Source organism: Bos javanicus, chromosome 15, assembly GCF_032452875.1.
Source record: "Bos javanicus breed banteng chromosome 15, ARS-OSU_banteng_1.0, whole genome shotgun sequence".
Classification (NCBI taxonomy): domain Eukaryota; kingdom Metazoa; phylum Chordata; class Mammalia; order Artiodactyla; family Bovidae; genus Bos; species Bos javanicus.
In genome coordinates, this window is record NC_083882.1 from 47,468,436 (window position 1) to 47,485,802 (window position 17,367).

The window sequence follows — 17,367 nt, forward strand, 5'->3', positions numbered from 1 at the left end:
GATGGTCAATGGCAAAGCATGTTACTTTTGGTTCTAATGAATATGTCCTGTACAAGAGACAGTAGTAGATTGTTTTCAGTCAGAGACAAAAGACAAATGAATATTTTTCACAATAAATAATACATTTTGGTGAAAATTAGCTTTTTACACCCAGATGTGTTGTTTTATCTTGCTGAGGGGACTTGAGTCTGTTACTGAATCAAAAGAACACATAGTGCAAGCATAGCAAAGACCTGGTCTTTCTTACTTTCATACCGTAAGCTCTTTCTGTATGTTCCCAGTCATATTGCCAGACCATGCACTAGTACTTGCTTCTGTCCCATTGATCAGTTTCCGGATAATGGACCCTGTTTTAATAACACCGATTCTATCAACTTCTCATAAAATTTCCCTTCTTCCACAAAGTCCTTCCAGGTATGTCCACTGGATTATAGCCATTTAAATTGTGTAAGAATTTACTTATTGCACACATATATTATGAGGTGAACATAATCTCTCTACAAGTCTGGATGTTCCAGGTTAGAATAATCAGGGACATAAGTTTGGCAGGCTTAAAATTACATCAGATCAGATCAGATCAGTCGCTCACTCGTGTCTGACTCTTTGCAACTCCATGAATCACAGCATGCCAGGCCTCCCTGTCCATCACCAACTCCCGGAGTTCACTCAGACTCATGTCCATCGAGTCAGTGATACCATCCAGCCATCTCATCCTCTGTCGTCCCCTTCTCCTCTTGCCCCCAATCCCTCCCAGCATCAGATTCTTTCCAATGAGTCAAATCTTAGCATGAGGTGCCCAAAGTACTGGAGTTTCAGCTTCACCATCATTCCTTCCAAAGAAATCCCAGGGCTGATCTCCTTCAGAATAGACTGGTTGGATCTCCTTGCAGTCCAAGGGACTCTCAAGAGTCTTCTCCTACACCAGAGTTCAAAAGCATCAATTCTTCAGCATTCAGCCTTCTTCACAGTCCATTTCTCACATCCATACACGACAACAGGAAAAACCATAGCCTTGAATAGACGAACCTTTGTTGGCAAAGGAATGTCTCTGCTTTTGAATATGCTATCTAGGTTGGTCATAACTTTCCTTCCAAGGAGTAAGCGTCTTTTAATTCATGGCTGCAGTCACCATCTACAGTGATTTTGGAGCTGCCAAAAATAAAGTCTGACACTGTTTCCACTGTTTCCCCATCTATTTCCCATGAAGTGGTGGGACCAGATGCCATGATCTTCGTTTTCTGAATATTGAGCTTTAAGCCAACTTTTTCACTCTCCACTTTCACTTTCATCAAGAGGCTTTTGAGTTCCTCTTCACTTTCTGCCATAAGGATGGTGTCATCTGCATATCTGAGGTTATTGTTATTTCTCCCAGCAATCTTGATTCCAGCTTGTGTTTCTTCCAGTCCAGCATTTCTCATGATGTAATGTAAAATCTCATGATTAAATGTCAAAAGAAAATCTTTCACATTTATCAAGAAGAAGCAATTATATGTTTAAGGGAAAATGTATATGGCTGTGCATTGTACATTGCAACGTTAACTTACAAGTTGCAATGTAAAATGCACAGCCATATACATTTTCCCTTAAACATTTAATTGTTTCTTCTTGATAAACGTGAAAGATTTTCTTTTGACATTTAATCAGTGACATTTTAAGCTATAATTATTAATAGTTCTTGTGGATTCTTAAATCTCTGAGTAGGTAAAGAAGAAATATATATGTATAAATAATTATACTTAAATTTTTGTATTTATAATTTTTAGCCCTTAATAAATATGAAGAAGTTCCAAAGAATAGCAAGAAGAAATAAGAAAGCCTTCTTCAGGGATCAATGCAAAGAAATAGAGGAAAACAACAGAATGGGAAAGACTAGAGATCTCTTCAAGAAAATTAGAGATACCAAGGGAACATTTCATGCAAAGATGGGCTTGATAAAGGACAAAAATGGTATGGACTTAACAGAAGCAGGAGATATTAAGAAGAGGTGGCAAGAATACACAGAAGAACTGTACAAAAAAGATCTTCACGACCCAGATAATCATGATGGTGTGATCACTGACCTAGAGCCAGACATCCTGGAATGTGAAGTCAGTGGGCCTTAGAAAGCATCACTACGAACAAAGCTAGTGGAGGTGATGGAATTCCAGTTGAGCTATTTCAAATCCTGAAAGATGATGCTGTGAAAGTGCTGCAGTCAATATGCCAGCAATTTTGGAAAACTCAGCAGTGGCCACAGGACTGGAAAAGGTCAGTTTTCATTCCAATCCCAAAGAAAGGCAATGCCAAAGAATGCTCAAACTACCACACAATTGCACTCATCTCACACGCTAGTAAAGTAATGCTCAAAATTCTCCAAGCCAGGCTTCAGCAACATGTGAACCGTGAACTTCCTGATGTTCAAGCTGGTTTTAGAAAAGGCAGAGGAACCAGAGATCAAATTGCCAATATCCGCTGGATCACGGAAAAAGCAAGAGAGTTCCAGAAAAGCATCTATTTCTGCTTTATTGACTATGCCAAAGCCTTTGACTGTGTGGATTACAATACACTGTGGAAAATTCTGAAAGAGATGGAAATACCAGACCACCTGACCTGCCTCTTGAGAAATTTGTATGCAGGTCAGGAAGCAACAGTTAGAACTGGACATGGAACAACAGACTGTTTCCAAATAGGAAAAGGAGTTCGTCAAGGCTGTATGTTGTCACCCTGCTTATTTAACTTCTATGCAGAGTACATCATGAGAAACACTGGACTGGAAGAAACACAAGCTGGAATCAAGATTGCCAGGAGAAATATCAATAACCTCAGATATGCAGATGACACCACCCTTATGGAAGAAAGTGAAGAGGAACTCAAAAGCCTCTTGATGAAAGTGAAAGTGGAGAGTGAAAAAGTCGGATTAAAGCTCAACATTCAGAAAACGAAGATCATGGCATCCGGTCCCATCACTGTATGGATGAGAAATAGATGGGGAAACATTGGAAACAGTGTCAGGCTTTATTTTTGGCGGCCCCAAAATCACTGCAGATGGTGACTGCAGCCATGAAATTAAAAGACACTTACTCCTTGGAAGGAAAGTTATGACCAACCTAGATAGCATATTCAAAAGCAGAGACATTACTTTGCCAACAAAGGTTCATCTAGTCAAGGCTATGGTTTTTCCTGTTGTTGTGTATGGATGTGAGAAATGGACTGTGAAGAAGCCTGAGCGCTGAAGAATTGATGCTTTTGAACTGTGGTGTTGGAGAAGACTCTTGAGAGTTCCTTGGACTACAAGGAGATCCAACCAGTCTATTCTGAAGGAGATCAGCCCTGGGATTTCTTTGGAAGGAATGATGCTAAAGCTGAAACTCCAGTACTTTGGGTACCTCATGCGAAGAGTTGACTCATTGGAAAAGACTTTGATTCTGGGAGGGATTGGGGGCAGGAGGAAAAGCAGATGACAGAGGATGAGATGGATGGAGGGCATCACTGACTCGTTGGACATGAGTCTCAGTTAACTTCGGGAGTTGGTGATGGACAGGCAGGCTTGGTGTGCTGTGATTCATGGAGTTGCAAAGAGTTGGACACGACTGAGCGACTGAACTGAACTGAATTATGAAGAATGGTGTTTAGTGGGGTAAAATATTTATTAATCAATTTAGTTAGCTTTCCACCTCTCTTTTGTGTTCTGAGACATGGATACAGCCTGAAGGCTTTCGATTAAAATCATAAGACTTCAGGGTCTTTAAAAATTTTTTTTGCATTCTGGCTTGCTTCACTCTGTATAATAGGCTCCAGTTTCATTCACCTCATTAGAACTGATTCAAATGTATTCTTTTTAATGGCTGAGTAATACTTCATTGTGTATATGTACCACTGCTTCCTTATCCATTCATCTGCTGATGGCATCTAGGTTGCTTCCATGTCCTGGCTATTATAAACAGTGCTGCAATGAACATTGGGGTACACATGTCTCTTTCAGTTCTGGTTTCCTTAGTGTGTATGCCCAGCAGTGGGATTTTTGGGTCATAAGGCAGTTCTATTTCCAGTTTTTTAAGGAATCTCCACACTGTTCTCCATAGTGGCTGTACTAGTTTGCATTCCCACCAACAGTGTAAGAGGGTTCCCTTTTCTCCACACCCTCTCCAGCATTTATTGCTTGTAGACTTTTGGATCACAGCCATTCTGACTGGCGTGAAATGGTACACTAACGCATATGTATGGAATTTAGAAAGATGGTAACAATAGCCCTGTATACAAGACAACAAAAGAGACACTGACGTACAGAACAGTCTTTTGGACTCTGTGGAAGAGGGAGAGGATGGGATGATTTGGGAGAATGGCATTGAAACATGTATAATGTCATATATGAAACGAGTCACCAGTCCAGTTTCGATGCACGATACTGGATGCTTGGGGCTGGTGCACTGGGACGACCCAGAGGAATGGTATGGGGAGGGAAGTGGGAGGAGGGTTCAGGATGGGGAACACGTATATACCTGTGGCTGATTCATGTTGATATTGGCAAAACCAATACAATATTGTAAAGTTAAAAAAAAATAAAATAAAAAAATAAAATAACATCCAAAAAAAGAAAAAAAATAAAATTTTTTTTTGCAAAAAATTTTTTGCTATGTTTTTAAAAGCTCTTGCTTAAGTTTGTATTAGATTATAAAATTGATTCATTCATTAAATCAGATAATATTATATGTTTTCTTTCATTAAGGATTATTATATACATATGTTCTATTATATTTTAATCTCCCCATATAATAGATGTTAAAAGTTCTAATTTTGATATCTACCATTCTCTGTTTTTCTCTTTCTCGCTCTTTGAGATTTTGTCTAGAGGTTTCTATGTAAATATGTGTCTTTTTTAATCTTTATCTTTAATCAGTGGAAAAAATTTTAAATAATATTGGATAAATTATGTCAATACATAAAAAAGATAAAAGCAAAGTTTTTCAGAAAATAGGAACAAGTTAAAACGGAAAACTTTTAAAAGCAATTTTCTCAACTGTAAATTTTTTACTGTTCAGAAAAGTAAAATCATGGAGATTTTTTTTACCACAACCGGGAATGTTGTCAGCAAAATATATAGTACCACTACAATTATTATTAGTGTCATTACCATTATTTTGTTTTGTAAAATGCATGTTAGTAAAGTCATCTCTGCTGCTGCTGCTAAGTCACTTCAGTCGTGTCCGACTCTGTGCGACCCCATAGACGGCAGCCCACCAGGCTCCCCCGTCCCTGGGATTCTCCAGACAAGAACACTGGAGTGGATTGCCATTTCCTTCTCCAATGCATGAAAGTGAAAAGTGAAAGTAAAGTAGCTCAGTCATGTCCAACCCTCAGCGACGGTATGAACTGCAGTCTTCCAGGCTCCTCCGTCCATGGGATTTTCCAGGCAAGAGTACTGTAGTGGGGTGCCATTGCCTTCTCCAAAAGTCATCTCTAGTCTTCCCTTAAACCTTCAGTATCTTCACATTTCAGATCAAAGCCAACATCCTTATTTTATTTACAAAATGTTCATCGCAGCACTGTTTATAATAGCTAGGACATGGAAGCAACCTAGATGTCCATCAGCAGATGAATGGATAAGAAAGCTGTGGTACATATAGACAATGGAGTATTACTCAGCCATTAGAAAGAAGACATTTGAATCCGTTCTAATGAGGTGGATGAAACTGGAGCCGATTATACAGAGTAAGGTAAGCCAGAAAGAAAAATACCAATACAGTATAGTAACACATATATATGGAATTTAGAAAGATGGTAATGATAACCCTGTATGCAAGACAGCAAAAGAGACACAGATGCATAGAACAGTCTTTTGGACTCTGTGGGAGAGGGCGGGGGATGCTTTGGGAGAATGGCATTGAAACATGTATAATATATAAGAAACGAATCGCCAGTCCAGGTTCGATGCAGGATACAGGATGCTTGGGGCTGGTGCACTGGGATGGCCCAGAGGGATGGTATGGGGAGGGAGGTGGGAGGGGGGTTCAGGATTGGGAATACGTGTACACCCGTGGCAGATTCATGTTGATGTATGGCAAAACCAATACAATATTGCAAAGTAATTAGCCTCTAATTAAAATACATAAATTTAAATTAAAAAAAATCCTATACAATTAGGACCCCTTTAAATTTCTGAATATATCTCTTATTACTTGTATTCCTTAAATCCATCCATACTTACTGGAGGTTTCTCAAGTTCAACAAATGTGCACAATCTGGGGCGTTTCCAGTTTTCATTTTCATTGCTTGCTAAGTTCTTTCTCAGGCAATATCAGCGTATACCCTTCATAATTTCAGATCTCTGGTTACTGGCAATGCCAATCAAAGCTTTTCCTTACTTCACAGTTTAAATTTTCAATCCCCAGACCCTTGCTAATAAATGGCTTGTATTATACTTACACACCCTAAGGACATACATGGGCTTTACAGGAAGCGCAGTGGTAAAGAATCTGCTTGCAGGAGATGCTGGAGACCCAGGTTTGATCCCTGGGTTGGAAGATCTTCTGGAGTAGGAAATGGCAATTCACTCCAGTATTCTTGCCTGGAAAATTCCATGGACAGAGGAGCCTGGGGGGCTAAGGTCCATGAGATCACAAAGAGTCGGACATAACTGAGCAACTGAGCACACAGCAGAAAGGCATATGTTGAATATGAATATGTTGAATATGAAAAGTTATAAGAAAGTAGACGAGTTTGATAATATTGGTCATTCATGCTGATATAAATTTTAGTTAGATAACAGGATAACTGTCATCAGATATATTCAATCAAAAGGAAAATTAGACGGTTCATGAATGTCATTGTCAGGAAGTTGGAATAGATGGTCACTGGAATTCCTTCCAACTCTTGCACTAATTTTTTTTGGCAAAGACTTCCCACTTTCTCAGTAACACTCTTACATTTATGGAGAACCAGAGTTTTCCTATTACTGTACAGAAATGTGCTTACCTGTAATATTATCTCTTTGGTCCTTGTTATATTAGAATCATACAGTCTTCTTCCTCCAGTACCTAAATTATTTTTAATTCTCCCCACATTTTGCTTTCTCTTCAGGATTATTTGCAAATCCCTTTGGATTCAAATATAAAGAGATAATTTAGTCTTCCTTATTTGCCTACCCTCTGATTCAAATTCCCCATATTTAGCAACATCTATACTTCTTGTGTATTTTTTCTTGAGTCACCCAATCTCACCCTGAGTTTGGGTGGTTTGCCAGATGTTTCTAAATCTCTATTTAAAAACTTGTTCACCAAGGGCAGGTGGGGAGGAAATATGTGTCTTTTAACAAGATATGATAAATGTACAAATATTCTTGAACATAAAGTGAAAGTAAGACAATAAAATTTGTGCCTGATGAAAGAGGCTCCTATTCAAATAACCAAGATGTGATTAAATAACTAGAATTCTAATACACATAACTTTTTAAACAATAAAAGAATAAGATTACTTGTATAAAAAAATTGTTCAGTAATATTGTGCTGCATTAGTTTAGAAAGCCTCTATGAAACACTTACCTTAGGATTTTCCAAGGAAAAGAAAAAAATTTGTTTGTAGGTTCCCAGAGAAATGTTCCCACAGGTCTCTAATGAGAAAGGAGGTAAATTTAGCTTTGTTGAAAGTAGATATACATTTAGAAAATATTTGAGCAGAGGGGAAAATCTCAATAACTACCTTTAAATTTTAACAACTTTTCTCTGATGGGGCATATGGACTGTACCTGATATTCATTGACATATAAACATGGATTTATTAATATATCTGACTTCTTAGAGTGATTCAATTCCAGATTCATAACTTTGGTTATGGCTTTATCTACATAGCACTTATGGGGTTCAAAGCTTTCTAGAAAATATTGAGTGAACTATTTCAGAATTTTATGGGATAAAGACTTGTTAAAATTTATTTTATGTACTAAGGTTGTATGCTCATTTGAAACACTACAGTCTTGTTCAGTTGTCAAGTCGTGTCCACCTCTTTGAGACCCCATGGACTGTGTGCACCACTCCAGGCTTCCCTGGCCTTCACCATCTCCTAGAGCTTCCTCAAACTGATGTCCAATGAGTCAGTCCTGCCATTCAACCATCTTATCCTCTTTCACCCCCTTCTCCTCCTGCCATCTTTAAATGCTTTTTTTTTTTTCATTCCTGCTCCTCTGTACCTCACTACAACATTCTTTAAAGTTTCAATTTCATTTAGTAGATCTTGATCAAATCTAAGGAATCACAGAAGACTGAAATTTTCCCAACAGTGAAGGAATTTCTGGGTACATGTAGCATAGTACATCATGACAACAATTTAATATTATACCTGGGGTTTGTAGAAGTAAGTACAGGCTAATGGAGGTTGAAAACAAGAAGTAATCTGGCACAACAGTATACCTTTCTTCTAGAATAGGAAGCGACAAGGGGCAGACAGACATAAATTGAGATTTTCAGTTGGCAGTGAAAAAATTCACTTTCTAAAACATGTTTAACAACAACAAAAAAACAAGTCTCAGCCACAGATCTCCTGGCCAGAGTGAAAGTTTTCAATTATAAGAGATCTCGTGAAGCACGGCTTCATTCCAGAACAGATAGCTATGATACATGAAAAGTCTGGAAGCAAACCTTCCTTTGATATATGCTGAGTTATAATATTGATTGCATTATGTAAAGTAGTATTTAAATCAAATAAATGCATGCTGTGATTTTTGGGGTCACAAAGAGTCAGGCACGACTGAGCGACTGAACTGAACTGAGCAGATGGCACATATACTCCCCAGTTCCTAAGTTCTGCAAAGTAATTCTTCAAGGAACAAAATCTTGAATGAAAACATATCTGCTTAAAGTCTGTTTTGCTTTTTCTGGTTAAAACTATATTAAGCAAGTATATGTGCTTATAAATATTATGCATGTATTTTAACATATCATATACTTATGAAATAAATAATACATAGACATAAAAGTCTCAGTGAAGCCTGTTTATCCACATGTGGTTTATCATTTGTACAACAGTTGGTAGGGTATAATAGTGTGTGCCAAGATGTCTAAAGATAATTCTTCTATGTAAAGATAATTCTTCTAAGTTTACGAGAGAATATGGAAGTGAAGGGGGCTTCCCAGGCGGTGCTAGTGGTAAAGAACCCACCTGCCAATGCAGGAGACTTAAGTGATGGAAGTTCGATTCCTGGGTTGGGAAGATTCCCTGAAAGAGGGCATGACAACACACTCCAGTATTCTTGCCTGGAGAGTCCCATGGTCAGAGGAGCCCAGCAGACTACAGTCTACAATCCATGGGGTTGCACAGAGTCAGACATGACTGAAGCGACATGGTCATAGCACGACATGGCTCAGCACATAGAAGTGAAGAAACGGACAAGAGGTCTAATTGATAAGAGGAAATTAGAAAGTTCTTTTTCTCATCATATAACTGAAAATATTTTTAATATTAGGTAAATGAGATTAAATGAATATTAAAAGGTCAAAAATTTATGTTAATATTCTATTCCTTCCTTTGAGAAAGCCTCTCTGAGTTAAGCTTAGTTCAAACTACTACCTAACAAACATGAAAATTTTTCAAGAGGTTCTCCTAAGATCTTGTTAGGAAAAAGTTCCCTGATATAAAGGACATACAAGGTGATTTTTGTAGGAATGATAGTAAGGATCATATTAGTTATGACACAATAGCAGGCAGAAAGCTGATATGTGAAATTCAGTGCAATGCAGTTGTGAATAAGTCTTTGGTGATTGATGTGCATGCTTTGTTGCTTCAGTTGTGTCTGACTCCTTGAGACCCTATGGACTGTAGCCTTCCAGGATCTTCTGTCCAAGGGATTCTCCAGGCAAGAATACTGAAGTGGGTTGTCATGTCCTCCTCCAGAGGATCTTCCCGACCCAGGGATCAAACCTGGGTCTCCTGTGTCTTCTGCATCACAGGTGGATTCTTTACCTCTGAGCCACTGGGGAAGCCCTCCTGAACTTAAATCCTTCTATTTCATTTAATGGCTATATGAATTATGTTGTTCTTTATCACCTATAAACTCCTATTGGTATCAAGCCATTTTAATCTCTATATCATTATAATAATAGTATATATCTCAAAGCCATGTTTCAAATTTTAAATGATATAATCTAAAGATAATGGATTTTTACTTTTACTCTGTAATATCAAGAACAACATTATTAATGTTCAAATGCTAAGTAAGTCTCTTATTTTTGGGATAAACTCCAATGTGCTACGTGTAACTTTCCTTTTCATGTATTGCAAAGTTCAATTGTTAATATTAGTATTTCATTTGAGATTTTTACATCTGCATGTAAAAATCATAAGGTACATTGGTCTCTAAATTTTCTTCCTTATAATCAGTTGTTAAGGTTTTAATATTGAGGCTCTGTGGCTTCATTAAACAAGTTTGGAAGTGTTGCAAATTGTTTCTCTGAAAGAGTTTATTTTGTATATGTGTGTGTGTGTGTATGATTAAATGCATTAAATATGTGGAATATCCAAGTGTCCATCAACAGATAAATGCATAAATAAAGTGTGAGGTGTATAGACTATTATGCAGCCATCAAAAATGAGACTTTGCTTTTTTGCTTTTTGCCATAACATGGATGGATCTGGAGGATATTGTACTTAATAACTCAGACAAAGAAAGATGAAACATGTATGTTATCAATTTTATGTGGAATCTAAGAAATAAAACAAAAGAATAAATACAGCATAAGAGAAATGGACTCACAGATATAGAGAGCAAACTATTGGCTATCATGACAGAAGAAGTGAGGGGATGGAGGGCAAGATAAGGGTAGGGATTAAGAGGTCCAAACTAATGTGTATAAAAAAATGATGCACAAAGATGTATTGTGTAGCCCAGGAAATAGAGTCAAAATTTTAATAACCTTGAGTGTATTCTATAAAAATATTTAATCAATATGCTGTACATCTGAAGCTAATATGGGCTTTCCAGTTGGCTCAGTAGTAAAGAATCAGCCTGCCAATGCAGGAGACACAGGAGATGTGGGTTCAATCTCTGGGTTGGGACAATACCCTAGAGAAAGAAATGGCAACCCACTCCAGCATTCTTGCCTGGGAGATACCATGGACAGAGGAGCCTGGCATGCTAGAGTTCATCAGGTCACTGAGTCAGACACAACTGAGCATGCTTCTATTTTTTTCTATGAAACTAATATACTATAAATCAACCATATTTTAATACAAAAAGAAAAAGCTAATCATTATACATCAGTGTGTTCAATAAGATGGAGAATAATCATATGACCACCCCAATAGATGTAAGTTCATAATACTATAACTTTGAATATTTACTATAAGAAAATATACCTGAGCAATCCTGCAACAGAAAAAAAAATTAAACTTACTCCATCATCACTTGAATACTCCCAAACTCATTTCATGAGGCCAATATCATACAGATACCAAAGCCAGATAAAGACTACAATAAGGTAAACTGCAGGCAAATATTCTTGAAGAATATTAAAAAAGTCTCAACAAAATGCTAGCATATGATTAACTTTTATTATTGCACAGATGTGCTTCTGTACTGCAATGTAAGTCCATATCTTTCATGTGACTGTAGAATGAGGTTTCTCTACCTGTAGTGGGTTTTACTATACTCAGTCATGATAAAGAAACAAAAATATCCAGATCATTCAACATTGTATAGGAGGGATATCCTAGCCAATAAAGAAAGGCCAAAAAGGAAAAACAAAAACAAACAAACAAAAAAATTAGAGGGAGAAGTAAAATATTCTTCATATACAGTGAGATGGTATATATTTAGATAATCCAAAATAATCTATTCAACATTATTTAATAAACACCTTTATTAGGGACACTAACAGTACTTTGGCCACCTCATGTGAAGAGTTGACTCATTGGAAAAGACTCTGATGCTGGGAGGGATTGGGGGCAGGAGGAGAAGGGGATGACAGAGGATGAGATGGCTGGATGGCATCACCGACTCGATGGACGTGAGTCTGAGTGAACTCCAGGAGTTGGTGATGAACAGGGAGGCCTGGCGTGCTGCAATTCATGGGGTCGCAAAGAGTCAGACACGACTGAGCGACTGAACTGAACTGAACTGAACTGAACATATACAAGTTCACATATAAAAGTTTCTTATATATCAGCATTATTTAATTATTCTTCAAAAATATTTTTTCAGTATGATTTTGTGCATGACTTTGTGCTAAGATTTGAAAAATGTGAACAGATCAGTCTCCCCAAAGGATTTAATTCTGAAAGTTTAAAAGGTCTCAGAGCTACATATTCTCTGTTGTACTTATAAAAAATTATACCGGGAGTCCTAGACTATGATTTGAGACAAAATAATTCCTAAAGCAATTCCCAATTGCTGAGCCAGGGTCCTTAGGACCCAGGTATATCTGATTCCTAAGCCTTTTTTTATAGATAACTTAAATACATGTACATGGAAAATAACTTTTCCTCTGAGACGATAGTAGAACGAGATAGTAACAAGTTTTTCCAGCTCTTCAACTTCAGATAATATCATATACACATACCACATGCACCAAATAGAAAATAGAAATATTCCCTTCTCCATCTACTTCCTCATGGTCTTGATACAGGTCTTACATTTGTCCTGCATGTCCATCATGTAGACATTAATATGACTTCATTTGTAGATATGTCTTCAATTTCTTGAAGAATTCCAGCAGCTTTCAGGGTAAGCAGATTTCTGAATTGAGGGTGCATTTTGCTTTTTAAAGGTGTGGGTACTGATTATGATAATGAGAGGAGAGGAAAAAGGAGAGAGTTGTCAAAAAGGATTATTGTCCTAAGTTTTGAAAGGGCATGATGGACCGTATTGTAAGTGTGCTTCTACATACTGGCTTGTATGCTCCATTTTTATGTTGGATAAAATAAGCTTTTATACTTAAATCTTGTGGTTCATACTGAATAATCCTTGTGAGGAGTATTCTAGAGAAGTGATACATCCCACTGGCTGTGAAAACTTTTTTAAAAACAGCATTTCTATGAAAAAAAAATTATACAATTGTGGAAAAAAGGAAAAGAGAAATGATGGCCTTATTTCATATGTTCTCTGTTTCTCATCTATTTTTCATTTTAGAGAATTGCCTCGATTTCACATTACACTTATGATATTTGAATTGTTTCTCAATTCGAAGGGGCCCTAGATTTCATCTACTCAGACTTTATCTTTTAAAAACTAAGGATATAACATTTTTGTAAAAGACACATATGAGGAAAGGAGAACCAATTTTTCCCAACCTTAAATTTTCAACAGAAATGTCGCTGAAGTGGCAGGTGAGTTACCTCTTATATACACAGGAAATACTATAAATCTGAATATTGATAATTGTTATTCAAAGAGATTATTATTTTTTCTCCAATAGTCCTCTCTTTTGGACTTCCTCCCTTATCAAAAAACTTGTACATTTTCCCCCTAAGTCAGCACACTCCCACCTGCTTCTTCAGACTTGTACATCCAATTTGCATACATTTTATGATCATAAATGTGTCCTTATTTCTTCACAATACACTATCACAACAAATATTTTCTTTCTTACTACTCAGAACCATTTTGTCAGTCCTTATTTTTCCCACTGCTTTTTTTCTCTATGGATTTGAAAAATGTATTGAGAGTCTCCTTTGTACTATAAAAATTTAGTTTTGGAGATAGCACACACTGAGAGATATTGAGTCTATAATTCTCTGAGGTGGTGATCAGGTTAGGAAATACAGTAGGATGTTGTAAAGCGAAAGTGAAAGTCACTCAGTCATGTCTGACTCTTCAAAACCCTGTGGACTGCAGCCCACCAGGCTCCTCTGTCCATGGGGATTCTCCAGGCAAGAGTACTGGTGTGGATAGCTATTCCCTTCTCCAACTATGTTCCAAAGGAAATGTCAATTGTGTTAGTTTACAGTGATGGATCCTCAGTTCTTATCAGATTAGTCTATGCAGTCCATTAGAAGAGATTATAATCCTAGAAAAATAATATTAATTTCCCATAAGTTATTGTGCTTCCAATGATTCTTTACTATCTATTTCTTTTGGTATTGACTCAAGAAATTAATGGGTGGCCCTTTGATCGTTAGAAAGAGTATTATTACTATTTTTTACCTTTAAGATCATTCTATAATTTTTCTTAAAGAAAGCTTTTGGCACAGGGGATGATTTATAGTTTTCTGTATTTAGATTTTCTGAGAACCCAAAGCAGAGGATTTGAGCTAAAACTGGGTTAATAGCATTGTCAGTATGCCCCCCTAGATTAGACTGGTTAACTTTGAAAATGGAACCCACCAGAGCCATTGAAGAGTGATAAAATTTCAGAAAGGAATAGACATCTTTGATTAAGGTGGTGACCAACTGGAACACAAAATATTTAATCAATCCTTGATCATACACTGTTTAAAGGTAAACTTCAGCCTAGGGAATGAACTATATGATCTTTTTAAAAAGGCACATTCAGAGCCAGCACATCAACTAGATTCAATCAGTTCATCTGGTCAGTGTCTAATGGTTAAGGCATGATCCAATGAGAGTGTTCAGTTCAGTTCAGTTCAGTTCAGTTGCTATGTCCAGTTCTTTCCAGCCCCATGGACTGCAGCATGCCAGGCCTCCCTGTCCATTACCAATTCCCAGAGCTTACTCAAACTCATGTCCATCGAGTCAGTGATGCCATCCAACCATTTCATCCTCTGTAATCCCCTTCTCCTCCCACCTTCAATCTTTCCCAGCATCAGGGTCTTTTCCAGTGAGTCAGTTTTTTGCATCATGTGGCGAAGTATTGGAGTTTCAGCTTCAGCATCAGTCAGGATGCCATGATCTTAGTTTTCTGAATGTTGAGTTTTAAGCCAACTTTTTCACTCTCCTCTTTCACTTTCATCGAGAGACTCTTTAGTTCCTCATCTTCTGCCATAAGGGTGGTATCACCTGCATATCTGAGATTATTGATATTTCTCCCCAAAATCTTGATTCTAATGTGTACTTCATCCAGCCTGGCATTTTGCATGATATACTCTGCATATAAGTTAAATAAGCAGGGTGACAATATGCAGCCTTGATGTACTCCTTTCCCGATTTGGAACCAGTCTGTTATACCATGCCCAGTTCTAACGGTTGCTTCTTGACTTGCATACAGATTTCTCAGGAGGCAGGTCAGGGGGTCTGGTATTCCTCTCTCTTTAAGAATTTTCCACAGTTTGTTGTGATCCACACAGTCAAAGGCTCTGGCGTCATCAATAAAGCAGAGGTTTTTCCGGAACTCTCTTGCTTTTTCGATGATCCAATGGATGTTTGTAATTTGATCTGGTGCCTCTGCCTTTTCTAAATCCAGCTTGAACATCTGGAAGTTAATGGTTCATGTACTGTTGAAGCCTGGCTTGGAGAATTTTGAGCATTACTTTACTAGCGTGTGAGATGAGGGCAATTATGTGGTAGTCTGAGCATTCTTTGGCATTGTCTTTCATTGAGATTGAAATGAAAACTGACCTTTTCCAGTCCTGTGGTCACTGCTGAGTATTCCAAATTTGCTGGCACTTTCACAGCATCATCTTATAGGATTTGAAATAGCTCAACTAGAATTTCATCACCTCCACTAGCTTTGTTCATAGTTATGCTTCCTAATGCCAACTTGACTTTGCATTCCAGGATATCTGACTCTAGGTGAATGATCACACCATCGTGGTTATCTGGGTCATGAAGATCTTTTTTGTATAGCTCTGCTGTGTATTCTTGCCACCTGTTCTTAATATCTTATGCTTCTGTTAGGCCCCTACCATTTCTTTCCTTTATTGTGCACATCTTTGCATGAAATAGTCCCTTGGTGTCTCTAATTGTCTTAAAGAGATCTCTAGTCTTTGCCATTCTATTGTTTTCCTCTATTTCTTTGCATTGATCACTGAGGAAGGATGAGAGTATAATGTCACATAATGAGAGTGTAATATCACATATTCAACATAAGAGAATGTACATGTGATTGATCTACAAAAAAGACAAGTTATCAACTATGATAAAGAATATCTTACTTGTCAGCTCATCTCTGATCTTACTGTTTCTGCCTACAGAGCAATTCTGTAACCGGTGTATCATGAACTTCCAACAGACAGTATGTTACTTCTGAATGACACTAGCCTAACTCCAGTCTCATTCATCCTAAATGGCATCCCTGGATTGGAAGAAGTGCATCTGTGGGTCTCCTTCCCTCTGTGTACCATGTATAGCATTGCAATCACAGGGAACTTTGGCCTTATGTATCTCATCTACTCTGAAGAAGCCTTACACAGACCAATGCACATCTTCCTAGCCCTTCTTTCCTTCACAGATGTTGTCATGTGCACCAGCACTCTTCCCAACACTCTCTGCATATTGTGGTTCAATCTCAAGGAGATTGATTTTAAGGCCTGCCTGGCCCAGATGTTCTTTGTGCACACCTTCACAGGGATGGAGTCTGGGGTGCTCATGCTCATGGCCCTGGACCGCTACGTGGCCATCTGCTACCCCTTGCGCTATGCTACTGTTCTCACTAATTCAGTCATTGCCAAGGCTGGGCTCCTTACTTTTCTTAGAGGTGTAATGCTTGTTATCCCTTTCACTTTCCTCACCAAACGCCTGCCATACTGCAGGGGCAATGTCATACTACATACCTACTGTGACCACATGTCTGTGGCCAAGATATCCTGTGGCAATGTTAAGGTCAATGCCATCTATGGTTTGATGGTTGCCCTCTTGATTGGGGGCTTTGACATCCTGTGCATCACAGTCTCCTACACCATGATCCTGCAAGCAGTGGTCAGCCTGTCCTCAGCAGAGGCTCGGCAGAAGGCCTTCAGCACCTGCACTGCACACATCTTTGCCATCGTCATTACCTATGTTCCAGCCTTCTTCACCTTCTTTACACATCGTTTTGGGGGACGCTCCATTCCTCCACACATACATATTGTTATGGCTAATCTCTATCTACTCATGCCTCCTACAATGAATCCTATTGTGTATGGGATAAAAACCAAGCAGATACGAACATGTATTACTAGGTTCTTGCTTAAAGGAAAGGACAATCCTTCTCATAACATTTAATTAGAGACTTCTGAGAAGTTTTCTTAGTCAGCCCGAGGTCAATAGGGACGACATTTTTTAGTCAATGGGGAGTCCTCCAACTGAAAGCAAATATCTGGTCATAGGAAATATTTGTTGTGATTTTTATCTTTAAACTTCTCTTAAAAGGGTACCACTATGTGCATGTAAGCAAAGATCCTTTCTTCTAAAATTTCATGTTCTCTAAAGCCTCTTTTATTCACAGGAGACTTCAAAGTTCAGTTCATATAATTTTCATAGACTGACATTTTGCTCCTGAATGACAATCCACAAAACTTTGAGTTACA

The 17,367-nt window shown here is 37.9% G+C and overlaps 1 protein-coding gene across 1 annotated transcript; it reads left to right on the forward strand.

Moving 5' to 3' along the window:
* Positions 1–9,024: 9,024 nt before the first annotated feature.
* On the forward strand, positions 9,025–17,153 carry LOC133261247 (olfactory receptor 52N1-like). Its single transcript, XM_061439757.1, has 2 exons — positions 9,025–9,047; positions 16,120–17,153. The coding sequence occupies exons 1-2, from the start codon at positions 9,025–9,027 to the stop codon at positions 17,060–17,062; spliced, it is 966 nt and encodes a 321-aa protein (XP_061295741.1). The 3' UTR covers positions 17,063–17,153.
* The last annotated feature ends 214 nt before the right edge of the window (positions 17,154–17,367 follow it).

Bases quoted from the DNA above. Each gene is read 5' to 3' on its own strand.
- LOC133261247 (XM_061439757.1), top strand. From the start codon at position 9,025: ATGTCTAAAGATAATTCTTCTAT. The intron at 9,048-16,119 runs GTAAAGATAATT...GAATGACACTAG, and splicing joins TCTAAAGATAATTCTTCTAT to CCTAACTCCAGTCTCATTCA.